At 51.5% G+C, this 13255-nt stretch overlaps 1 protein-coding gene across 1 annotated transcript in view; it reads left to right on the forward strand.

The window, feature by feature from the left end:
- The window catches only part of cchcr1 (coiled-coil alpha-helical rod protein 1), a 40670-nt gene that overhangs the window by 2042 nt on the left and 25373 nt on the right, over positions 1 to 13255 (forward strand). The window contains exons 2-7 of the mRNA XM_055631994.1: positions 814 to 1021; positions 3239 to 3551; positions 5011 to 5444; positions 5555 to 5690; positions 8321 to 8431; positions 10759 to 10902. Coding sequence (XP_055487969.1) covers positions 814 to 1021; positions 3239 to 3551; positions 5011 to 5444; positions 5555 to 5690; positions 8321 to 8431; positions 10759 to 10902 — 1346 coding nt within the window. The remainder of the gene's footprint in view (positions 1 to 813; positions 1022 to 3238; positions 3552 to 5010; positions 5445 to 5554; positions 5691 to 8320; positions 8432 to 10758; positions 10903 to 13255) is intronic.

A 13255-nucleotide genomic window follows, 5' to 3' on the forward strand; every position in this document is an offset into this window, starting at 1 on the left:
CCCACCGTAAATTGGAGGAGTAGCTCCTTAAATTTCGCTTGGGCAGTTTGCACCCCAGTGGTATGAACATTGACTTCTCCAATTTCAGGTAGTCCTTGTTTTCTCCCTCCTTCCCCTCCCCTTCCCAGCTCTCCCACAGACCACTGTCTCCGCCTCTTCCTTTCTTCTTCCCGCCCCAGAGAGGGGATCTTATTGAAACATATAAGGGGATCTCATTGAAACATGTAAGATTGTTAAGGGTTTGGACACGCTAGAGGCAGGAAACATGTTCCCGATGTCCAGAACCAGGGGCCACAGTTTAAGAATGAGGAGTAGGCCATTTAGAACGGAGACGAGGAAACACTTTTTCTCACAGAGAGTTGTGAGTCTGTGGAATTCTCTGCCTCAGTGGGCGGTGGAGGCCGGTTCCCTGGATGCTTTCAAGAGAGAGCTAGATAGGGCTGTTAAAGATAGCAGAGTCAGGGGATATGGGGAGAAGATGATCAGCCATGATCACATTGAATGGCGGTGCTGGCTCGAAGGGCCGAATGGCCTACTCCTGCACCTACTGTCTATTGCCCCCCCCACCCCCACATCAGTCTGAAGAAGGGTTTTGACCCGAAACGTCACCCATTCCTTCGCTCCACAGATGCTGCCTCATCCGCTGAGTTTCTCCAGCATTTTTGTCTACCTTTGAAGCCTCAACTGAATGCTTTGGGCAGTGAATATTTCACTAGAGTTTAATTCATCCAAGGTTCAGGGACGGTTAAAGAGGTTCTGCTGTCTTAGTGATGTGCCCACTGAGTGTTAATAGACGCCTGTTCACATCTACAGGAGCGCAGAGCCTGATTCCCCCGTCGCACTTCAGCGGCCGAAGCTACGCCCCATCGCCAGCGGACTCAAACCGCTGGGCTGCTCTGTCCAAGGCGACCAAAGAGATCCTGGAACTGAGGCAAGAGAATGAACATCTGAGGAGGATGCTGGTCCCATCGAGCAGACGATGCCCAGGAGTTGAAGAGGAAACGGCTTGCATTAAACCCAGGTAACGTTTCGACACAGGTGCATGGGACATAGGTTTACGGGGACGGGCGAAAAAGTGTAATGGGAATCCGAGGGGCGACTTCTTCACGTGGAAGCGTGGTGGATGCATGGAATGAGCTGCCGGGAATAATATGGGGAGAAGGCAGGAACGGGGTACTGATTGTGGGATGTTCAGCCATGATCACATTGAATGGCGGTGCTGGCTCGAAGGGCTGAATGGCCGACTCCTGCACCTATTGTCTATTGTCTGCCGGGGAGGAGGTAGTTGAGGCAGAAACTATGACGTTTAATTTAGAGATACAGCGCGGAAACAGGCCCTTCGGCCCACCGGCCCCGTGCCGACCAGCGATCCCCGCGCATTTAACAATATCCTACACTCCAGGGACAAATTACACATTCACCAAGCCATACCTGCAGGTAGGAAGGAACTGCAGATGCTGGTTTAAACCGATGATAGACACAAAAAGCTGGAGTAATTCAGCGGGACAGGCAGCATCTCTGGAGAGAAGGAATGGGTGACGTCAGAAGAAGAGTCTCGACCCGAAACATCACCCATTCCTTCTCTCCAGTGATGCTGCCTGTCCCGCTGTGTTACTCCAGCGTTTTGTGTCTATCGTCGGTGTAAAAACCAGCCCCGCTCCCTGCCATGGATGCCCTCCACCGAAAACGGTGTTTGAGACGGGCTGGGAAGATCATCAAAGACCCCTCACACCCCAACCATGGACTGTTTGCCCTCCTCCCATCAGGGAGGCGGTACAGGAGCCTCAGGTCACGTACTAGTAGGATGAGGAACAGCTTCTACAACAACACAACCACACTGCTGAACTCGGAGTCCCGCCGATAGATTTCTCCGGTCCCTCCATCCCCATTGTTTAATTATTCTGTATTTTTTGATTATTCTGTATCTTCTCTCTTTCTATATTTTTAATTTCTTTATGCACAACTACTACGGACTGACGCAAAACTGCATTTCATTGTACTCATACTTTTATTTGTGCGATGACATTAAAGTTGAATTGAATTGAATTGAATTGAATCTGCAGTTCCTTCCTACACCATGTTCCAACGTTACCCGCCTCGACATCTCCCAGTGGTATTTTCTCCCAAATACACTTTGGCCTGCATACCTGTTCGTCTTTGGTGTGTGTGAGGAAACCGAAGATCTCGGAGAAAACCCACGCAGTTGACGGGGAGAACGTACAAACTCCGTACAGACAGCGCCCGTAGTCGGGATCGAACCCTGGTCTCCGGTGCAACTTTACCGCTGCACCACCATGCCACCCTTTTTTTAAGGGATATTTAAAAGACATGTGGGCAGGTACATGAATAGGAGCGTTGTAGAGTGATATTGGCAAAAATGTGGGGCAGGTGGGACTAGTGTAGATGGAGCACATTGGTCGACATGGGCAAACTGGGCCGAAGGGCCTGTTTCGATGCTCTATGACAATGATTCAGGACTAAATGCACCTCTTGAACATCACTCCATCCACCACCGAATGCCTGTTTACATAACACATCTCCAAACTAAAGCAACAGTGAGAGCAGGGAGGTTTAGTTTAGAGATACAGCACGGAAACAGGCCCTTCGGCCCACCGAGTCCGCACTGACCAGCGATCGGGCATCATGTTCCCGATGTTGGGGGAGTCCAGAACCAGGGGCCACACAGTTTAAGAATAAGGGGTAAGCCATTTAGAACGGAGACGAGGAAACACTTTTTCTCACAGAGAGTTGTGAGTCTGTGGAATTCCCTGCCTCAGAGGGCGGTGGAGGCCGGTTCTCTGGATACTTTCAAGAGAGAACTAGATAGGGCTCTTAAAGATAGCGGAGTCAGGGGATATGGGGAGAAGGCAGGAACGGGGTACTGATTGGGGATGATCAGCCATGATCATATTGAATGGCGGTGCTGGCTCGAAGGGCCGAATGGCCTACTCCTGCACCTGCTGTCTATTGTGACATTGATCCCGACACACATTTATACCAGGCCAATTAACTTACAAACCTGGACATCTTTGGAGTGTGGGAGGAAACCAAAGATCTCGGGGGGAATCTATGCGGTCACGGGGAGAACGTGCAAACTCCGCACAGACAGCACCCGCAGTCGGGATCGAAGCTGGGTGTGCGACTCTACTGCTGCGCCACCTTGAGGTGTCCGAGGGCGCTCCAAACACTTGCCTTGCTTTTACCGCTGTATTTCTCTTCTTCCCGACCGGCGGCACAGGTCCTTGGAGCAGGAGAGGGCGTCTGAGACCGGCCGCCCTGCCGACGAGCCGAACGGGAGGATACAGACGAACGCGGTGTTGCGGCAGGCGGCGGCGGCCATCGCCGAGAAGGACGCGCTGCTGGCCTGCCTGGGTCAGCAGCTGCGGAGGCTGGAGGGGGAGAGGCCGGAGGGTTTGCCGCCCGCCGGGATCCAGCTGCCGACGCCGCGGCAACGGGACCGCCGTCCCGCCGGGGAGACGGTGCCAGAGCACGGGGAACAGCGGGATGGGGCGACCAGGCAAAGAGACCGGAGCAGCCGAACGCATTCACAGGTCAGTGTGCCGGCTGCTTGTGGCTGGGAAACACAGACAACACACACAATAGGTGCAGGAGTAGGCCATTCGGCCCTTCGAGCCTGCACCGCCATTCAATGTGATCATGGCTGATCATCCCCAATCAGTACCCCGTTCCTGCCTTCATCCCATATGCCCTGACTCCACTATTTTTAAGAGGTCTATCTTACTCTCTCTTGAAAGTATCCAGAGAACCGGCCTCCACCGCTCTCTGCGGCAGAAAATTCCACAGACTCACAACTTTCTGTGAGAAAAAGTGTGTCCTCGTCTCCGTTCTAATTGATTTACCCCTTTTTTCTTCAACAATGGCCCCTGGTTCTGGACTCCCCCAACATCTGGAACATGTTTCCTGCCTCTAGCGTGACCAAACTCTTAATAATTTTATATGTTTCAATAAGATCCCCTCTCATTCTTCTAAACTCCAGAGTATACAAGCCCAGTCGACCCATTCTCTCAGCATATGACAGTCTCGCCATCCCGCATATTAATTTTGGGAACCTACGCTGCACTCCCTCAATAACAAGAATGTCCTTCCTCAAATTAGGGGACCAAAACTGCACACAATACTCCAAGTGTGGTCTCACTGGGGCCCTGTACAACGGCAGAAGGACCTCTTTGCTCCTAAAAAGGTTGAGAAACGCTGCTCTGTACTCTAAGGTAGACAAAAATGCTGAAAAAACTCAGCGGGTGAGGCAGCACCCATGGAGCGAAGGAACAGGTGACGTTTCTGGTCGAGATCCTTCTTTAGACTGATGTGAGGGAGGGGGGGTGGGAAGAAGAAAGGAAGATGCGGAGACAGTGGGCTGTGGGAGAGCTGAGAAGGGGAGGGGAAGGAGGGAGAAAGCAGGGACTACCTGAAATTGGAGAAGTCAATGTTAATACCGCTGTGCTGTAAACTACCATGGACGAGGCCCAGGACAGAAAGGTCAGATTGGGAATGGGAGGGGGAGTTGAAGTGCTGAGCCACCGGGAGATCAGGTCGGTTATTGCAAACCGAGCGGAGGTGTTGGGTGAAGCGATCGCCAAGCCTGCGCTTGGTCTCACCGATGTAGAACAGCCAACACCTAGAGCAACTAATGCAATAGATGAGGTTGGAGGAGGTGCAGGTGAACCTCTGCCGCACCTGGAAAGACTGCTTGGGTCCTTGGATGGATTCGAGGGGGAAGGTAAAGTGACAAGTGTAGCATTTCCTGCGGTTGCAAGGGAAAGTACCAGGGGAGGGGGTGGTTTGGGTGGGAAGGGACGAATTGACCAGGGAGTTACGGAGGGAGCGGTCTCTGCGGAAAGCGGAAAGGGGAGGAGATGGGAAGATGTGGCCAGTGGTGGGATCCCGTTGGAGGTGGCGGAAATGTCGGAGGATACTCTAAACTCACTTTGGGCAATCACAGAGGTCAATTATCCCACTGATTTAAAATCTTTCCCCGCCTGGTTCCAACAGATGTTATCCCCGGATGTCAAAGGGTGCGTGGATGAGGATGGAGAGACTCTGCGACAAAGGGCTGCGGAAGTGGCGGAGGACCGTGAGAGGCTGCGGCGGAGGGTGGCGGAAGTGGAGGAGGACCGTGAGAGGCTGCGGGGGCGGGTGGCGGAAGTGGAGGAGGACCGTGAGAGGCTGCGGCGGAGGGTGGCGGAAGTGGAGGAGGACCGTGAGAGGCTGCAGGGGCGTGTGGCCGAGCTGGAGGGTGTTCGGGAGAGACTGCGGCAAAGGTTGGCGGAGTTGGAGGTGGATGGAGAGACATTGAGACAAAGGGCGGCTGAGTTGGGGGAGGAGCTGCAGCGGTGTCGAGAGGAAGGCCAGCGCGAGGTGATGCTCTCGAGCGAGAGGCTGGACGACATGGGTCGGGAGCGGGACGCACTGCAGGAGGAGATGAGGTTAGTGAAAGACAATAGACAATAGGTGCAGGAGTAGGCCATACGGCCCTTCGAGCCATTCAATGTGTTCAAAAGACTATAAAAGGTTTGTCTTCCTTGTCCTGCTGCAGTGAAGCCAGAGGCAAGTTGGATTCTCAAAGCTCCTTGATCCAACAACTCCGCACTTATATTGGACAACTGGTGCCGGACGAGAAGCAACTGGAAGAGGCCCGGCAGGAGAAAGAACAGCTGAACGACAGGGTCCAGGTCAGCTTGCCTCATGGCCCGATTCACCACCAGCACACGGCACTGTTCCCCCAACAACAACAACACAACAGAGTCACAGAGTTACACAACGGTCACTGATTCAGATGCAGACGTTATTGTCATTGTGCAGTGTACAAGTACAGAGACAACGAAATGCAGTTAGCATCTCACCCAGATGTGCCAACACAGAATAATGGAACAGTAAACTATATATATATATGTATATACAGTAGCAGTAGTGCAAATTTCGAGGTGGGGGGGGAGATCAGTCACTGGGGGAAGGAGTGTCCGGGGGGGGGGGGGAGGGGGGGGGGGGGAGGGGGGGGGGGGGGGGGGGTGGGAGGGAGGGGAGAGAGAGAAGGGAGAGTAGGGGAGAGTAGGGCTCCTCACTTCGCCACTTCTCTCTCCCCCTCCCCCTCAAACCCAGAACCAATGATAACTAATATAGTGGAGGCGACAGGTTCAAGTTTCCAAGTGAGTTTATTGTCATGTGTCCCTGTATAGGACAATGAAATTCTTGCTTTGCTTCAGCACACAGAAATAGATGTAGGCAGTACTAAAACAGATAAATGTGCCCATATACCATAATATAAATATATACACACATGAATAAATAAACTGATCAAGTGCAAATAACAGAAAATGGGTTATTAATGATCAGAGTTTTGTCCGAGCCAGGTTTAATAGCCTGATGGCTGTGGGGAAGTAGCTATTCCTGAACCTGGTTGTTGCAGTCTTCAGGCTCCTGTACCTTCTACCTAGCGACTCCCAGATGGTAGGAGGGTAAACAGTCTGTGGTTGGGGTGAGAGCAGTCCTTGGCGATGCTGAGTGCCCTTCGCAGACATCGCTTGCTTTGGACAGACTCAATGGAGGGGAGTGTGGAACTGGTGATGCATTGGGCAATTTTCACCACCCTCTGCAGTGCTTTCCGGTCGGAGACAGAGCAGTTGCCATACCATACTGTGATGCAGTTAGTACGGATGTTCTCAATGGTGCAGCGGTAGACGTTCACCAGAATCTGAGGAGACAAATGGACTTTCTTCAGTCTCCTCAGGAAGAAGAGACGATGGTGAGCTTTCTTGACCAGAGTTGAGGTATTGTGGGTCCAAGAGAGGTCATCGGAGATGTTGACCCCCAGAAACCTGAAGCTGGAAACACGTTCCACCTCCGTCCTCCACCTCAGTGGCGCAGCGCTAGAGTTGCTGCCTTGCAACGAACGCAGCGCCGGAGACCCGGGTTCCATCCCGACTACGGGTGCTGTCTGTACGGAGTTTGTACTCAAGGAGACACTTTTCCTCACAGAGAGTTGTGAGTCTGTGGAATTCTCTCCCACAGAGGGCGGTGGAGGCCGGTTCTCTGGATGCTTTCAAGAGAGAATTGGCGGAGTCAGGGGAGAAGGCAGGAACGGGGTACTGATTGGGGATGATCAGCCATGATCACATTGAATGGCTCGAAGGGCCGAATGGCCAACTCCTGCACCTATTGTCTAGTGTCTGTACTAGATGTACAGATTTGTAGGTTCATTGGCTTGGTAAATGTAAATATTGTCCCTAGTGGGTGTAGGATGGTGTCAATAGACAATTGACAATAGGTGGCTCTTCGAGGCCAGCACCGTCATTCAATGTGATCATGGCTGATCATTCACAATCAGTACCCCGTTCCTGCCTTCTCCCCATATCTCCTGACTCCGCTATCTTAAAGCGCTCTATCTGACTCTCTCTTTAGTGGAAGGTAAAGCCAGTAAAATCTGAACAAAGATAGTTTGAGGGTCACCAATGATGTAGATAGTAGTGTAGGGAGGAACTGCAGATGCTGGTTGAAACCGAAGATGCTGGAGTAACTCAACGAGACAGGCGGCATCTCTGGAGAGAAGGAATGGGCGACATTTCGGGTCGAGACTGAGACGGTCGCAGAGTCATGGAGTGATACAGTGTGGAAACAGGCCCTTCGGCCCAACTTGCTCACACCGGCCCACGTGTCCCAGCTACACTAGTCCCACCTGCCTGCGCTTGGTCCATATCCCCTTCTTCAGACTGATGAGTAGTCCGAGACTGATGAGCAGTCGCTGGGATGGCGGGACTGTCATATGAGGAAAGATTGAAAAGACTAGGCTTGTATTCACTGGAGTTTAGAAGGATGAGGGGGTTCTTATAGAAACATATAAAATTATAAAAGGACTGGACAAGCTAGATGCAGGAAAAATGTTCCCAATGTTGGGCGATTCCAGAACCAGGGGCCACACACAGTCTTAGAATAAAGGGGAGGCCATTTAAGACGGAGGTGAGAAAAAACTTTTTCACCCAGAGAGTTGTGAATTTGTGGAATTCCCTGCCACAGAGGGCAGTGGAGGCCAAATCACTTGATGGATTGAAGAGAGAGTTAGATAGAGCTCTAGGGGCTAGTGGAATCAAGGGATATGGGGTGAAGGCAGGCACGGGTTATTGATTGGGGACGATCAGCCTTGATCGCAATGAATGGCGGTGCTGGCTCGAAGGGCCAAATGGCCTCCTCCTGCAGCTATTTTCTATGTATCTATGGCTACTGTCGGGTTGTGGTGGGACGATGGAAGGCTGGTTGAATGGGATGAGGAGTGGTAGCCGGTCACTGTTGTGTTGCTTTGTGTTGCCAGCATCTGGAGAAGGAGCGGGAGACGTTGCGATCCACGGTGGAGCTGCTCAACGTGCGTCTGACCTCGCTGACGGACATCCTCGCCATCCAGGAGAGCCACCGCGGCGGCAAGGTACACTCCCAGCCCGCGGCTAAAGGGCAGGCTCTATACGGCGCTGTTCGGGCCACATCTGGAGTATTGTGAGTAACGTTTGGCCCCATTCTGAGGACCGATATAGGAAGAACTGCATATGCTGGCTTTACAGGAAGATAGCACAATGCTGGAGTAACTCAGCTGGTTTACACAACTCGAAGATAGACTACGTTTCGGGTCAACCTTTCTTCAGACTGATGCAGGGAGTAACTCAGCGGTAGTCAGGCGGCATCTGGTGGGAGAAGGAATGGGGATGTTTGGGAGGAGAGAACCTTTTTCAGTTCATACTGCTGGGTGTCAAACTAACCAAGGAAGGGGCTGGCGGGTGGGACAGAGATAGAATGTAGAATCGCAGACAGTAAGGGACTGGTGGTTATTGCGGACCGAGAGGTTTTGGACGATGGGAAAGGGGAGGCAATAGATGTAAATAGATTGGGGTAGGGTAGTAATTGGGGATGATCAGCTTTGATCACATTGAATGGCGGTGCTGGCTCGAAAGGCCAAATGGACTACTCCTGCACCTATTGTCTATAATCTGATCTCCATCGTTCTCAGTCAGTGAATTTCAGGTCACAACAAATCGAAATATAAGATTGTTAAGGGCTTGGACACACTCGAGGCAGGAAACATGTTCCCGCTGTTGGGGGAGTCCAGAACCAGGGGCCACAGTTTAAGAATAAGGAGTAAGCCATTTAGAACGGAGACGAGGAAACACTTTTTCTCATAGAGAGTGGTGAGTCTGTGGAATTCTCTGCCTCTGAGGGTGGTGGAGGCAGGTTCTCTGGCTGCTATCAAGAGAGAGCTAGATAGGGCTCTTAAAGATGGTGCAGGGGACAAGGGGAGAAGGCAGGAACGGGGTACAGATTGAGGATGATCAGGCAAGATCACATTTAATGGCCGTGCTGGCTCGAAGGACCGATATAGGAAGGAACTGCAGATGCTGGCTTACACTGAAGATAGACACAAAATGCTGGAGTAACTCAGCGGGTCAGGCGGCATCTCTGGAGAGAAGGAATGGGTGATGTTTCGGGTCGAGAACCTTCTTCAGACTGATGTCAGAGGAGGGGGCGGGACAGAGATAGAATGTAGTCGGAGACAGTAAGACTGGTGGGAGAACCGGGAAGCGGGAGGGGATGTAGGGAGAGGGAAAGCAAGGGCTATTTGACGTGAGAGAAGAGTCTCGACCCGAAACGTCACCCATACCTGCCATCCAGAGATAGCCACTCCAGAATTTTGTGTCTATCTGAGGAAGGATGTGCTGGCTCTGGAGATGGTCAAGAAGAGGTTTACAAGAATGATCCCAGGAATTAGTGGGTTAACATACGATGAGCGTTTGATGCCACTGGGCTTGTTGGAGATTTGAAGAATGAGAGGAGACCTCATTGAAACATACTGAATAGTGAAAGGCCTGGATAAGGATAGGGTAGACAGTCCAAACCTTTTCCCGAGGGTGGAAATGTCAAAGACTAGAGATGAGACAATAGGTGCAGGAGTAGGCCATTCGGCCCTTCGAGCCAGCACCGCCACTCAATATGATCATGGCTGATCATCCACAATCAGTACCCCGTTCCTGCCTTCTCCCCCATATCCCCTGACTCCGTTATCTTTAAGAGCCCTATCTCTTAAAGAGCTCACTCTTGAAAGCATCCAGAGAATCGGCCTCCACATCCCTCTGAGGAAGAGTATTCCACAGACTCACAACTCTCTGTGTGAAAAAGTGTTTGCTTGTCTCCGTTCTAAATAGCTTACCCCTTATTCTTAAACTGTGTGGCCCCTGGTTCTGGGCTCCCCCAACATCGGGAACATGTTTCCTGCCTCTAGCGTGTCCAAACCCTTAATAATCTTACGTATTTCAACAAGATACCCTCTCCTCCTTTAAAACTCCAGAGTGTACAAGCCCAGCCGCTCCATTCTCTCGGCATATGACAGTCCCGCCATCCCAGGAATTAACCTCATGAGGGGTAAAATTGAAAGGCGATGAATTTAAAAGCGAGGGCTCTAGGGGCCAGCGGAGTCAGGGGATATGGGGAGAATGCAGGCACGGGTTACTGATTGTGGACGATCAGCCATGATCACAAAGAATGGCGGTGCGGGCTCGGAGGGTCAAATGGCCTCCTCCTGCACCTATTGTCTATGTTTGCATTGAGCTTCATGGGGGGGGCTGAGGGCAGAGTGGGTTTGGATTGAAGGGACAGATCGTTGGGAGCTGGATACACGGACTGGGTCTCGAGCCAGCACAGACCTCCATCGAAGGAGAAGGAAAGGCAGCGGTTAGTGAGGCTCCTCCTGACTTGTGTTTTTGCCAGCCGAAGCTGGACATCGGGGGCGGTGACGAAGGGAAGAAGGCAACGCTGGTGACTCGCTGGAGGGAGAAGGTCTTTGCGTTGATGGTGCAGCTGAAGTCCCAGGAGATCAGTCACACCAACGATGTCAATCACCTCCACGTCAAGGTAGGCCCTGGACCTGATGCCTCTCTCCGTGCCTCTTTAGCAAAGGATTTGTTGACCCAAACAAGCCAGAAACGGCCTTCGATATGACTGCAATGTTTGCTTTATCTTGCTGTTATAGTGTGATACAGTGTGGAAACAGGCCCAACTCGCCCACCCAGGCCAACAATATCCCGGCTACCCTAGTCCAACTTGCCTGCCCCTGGTCCGTATCCATGTACCCGTCCAACTGTTTCTTAAACGATGGATAGTCCCAGCCTCAACTACCTCCTCAGGCAGCTCGTTCCATACACCCAGCACCCTCTGTGTGAAAAAGTTACCCCTTGGATTCCTAGTAAATCTTTAACCCCTTCACCTTGAATAATAGACAATAGGTGCAGGAGTAGGCCATTCGGCCCTTCAAGCCAGCACCGCCATTCAATGTGATCATGGCTGATCATCCTCAATCAATACCCCGCTCCTGCCTTCTCCCCATATCCCCTCACACCACTATTTTTAAGAACCCTATCTAGCTCTCTCTTGAAAGCATCCAGACAACCTGCCTCCACCGCCCTCTGAGGCAGAGAATTCCACAGACTCACAACTCTCTGTGAGAAAAATTGTTTCCTCGTCTCCGTTCTAAATGGCTTGCCCCTTATTCTTAAACTGTGTGGCCCCTGGTTCTGGACTCCCCCAACATCGGGAACATGTTTCCTGCCTCTAGCGTGTCTAAACCCTTAACAATCTTATATGTTTCAATGAGATGCCCTCTCATCCTTCTAAACTCTGGTGTACAAGCCCAGCTGCTCCATTCTCTCAGCATACGACAGTCCCGCCATCCCGGGAATATCAAGAATGTCCTTCCTCAAATTAGGGGACCAAAACTGCACCCAATACTCCAGGTGTGGTCTCACTAGGGCCCTGTGCAACTGCAGAAGGACCTCTTTGCTCCAAAACTCGACTCCTCTTATTCCTCTTGTTTCCTCCCACATCCTAAAGCCGTGCGGGATTGTAGGCCAAATGGCCCTCTGTAAGTTGTCCCAAGTGTGTGGGGAGTGAATGGCAAAGTTGGATAACATCGAGGCCGAAGGGCTTGTTTCATCACTTGGACAATATACAGCTCACCCCCCTCCGTGACACACTGGTCAACCTGAGGAGCACCTTCAGCAACAGACTGGTTCCACCAAGATGCAGCACAGAACGCCACAGGAGATCCTTCTTCCCTGTGGCTATTAAACTGTACAACTCCTCGCCCTTCTGTTGTGTGGTAGACTGACTCCCCTCACTCGCTCCCCAAATCGTTGCACATCCCCAAACCTTTCCACTCGTCACTTTAATTTCATGTTTCGTGTATCTTGTGTTTTTATGGCTGTCCGCAGATCAACTTCCTTCCTGGGATAAACATAGACAATAGGTGCAGGAGGAGGCCATTTGGGCCTTCGAGCCAGAACCTCCATTCACTGTGATCATGGCTCATCATCCACAGTCAGTCAGTACCCCGTGCCTGCCTTCTCCTCATATCCCTTAATTCCACTAGCCCTTAGAGCTCTATCTAACTCTCTCTTAAATCCATCCAGAGATTTGGCCTCCACTGCCCTCTGAGGCAGGGAATTCCACAAATTCACAACTCACCTCAGTCTTAAATAGGCTCCCCTTTATTCTTAGACTGTGGCCCCTGGTTCTGGACCCCCAACATCGGGAACATTTTTCCTGCATCTAGCTTGTCCAGTCCTTTTATAATTTTATATGTTTCTATAAGATCACCCCTCATCCCTCTAAAGCCCAGTCTTTCCAATCTATCCTCATATGACAGTCCCGCCATCCCTGGGATTAACCTGGTGAACCTACGCTGCACTCCCTCAATAGCAAGGATGTCCTTCCTCAAATTAAGAGACCAAAACTGCACACAATACTCAAGGTGTGGTCTCACCAGGGGCCTGTACAACTGCAGACGGACCTCTACTATACGCAAATCCTCCTTATGAAGGCTAACATGCCATTAGCTTTCTTCACTGCCTGCTGTACCTGCATGTTTACTTTCAGTGACTGGTGTACAAGGACCCCCAGGTCTCGTTGCACTTCCTTTTTTCCTAATCTGACAACATTGAAATAACAATCTGCCTCCTTGTTCTTGCCACCAAAGTGGATAACTTCACATTTATCTCATAAATAAAGTTCTCTCGTTTCCATGCTGTGTCTCTAACCTAAATCAGACAAAAATGTGTCAGAATCTTGGCATGGCCGCAAAGGCCCGTTGCCGTGGCGATGGCACTGGGTGGGAGTTGCAAGGGTGCGTCGATATCCTCCGCGGCTCCGCGCCACTGCAGTTTGCGTCTGATCTGTGCTCAGTGGCGCATTTATTGAGAAGCATTCGCAG

This window comes from Leucoraja erinacea, unplaced genomic scaffold (genome assembly GCF_028641065.1).
Source record: "Leucoraja erinacea ecotype New England unplaced genomic scaffold, Leri_hhj_1 Leri_98S, whole genome shotgun sequence".
Taxonomy (NCBI): Eukaryota; Metazoa; Chordata; class Chondrichthyes; order Rajiformes; family Rajidae; genus Leucoraja; species Leucoraja erinaceus.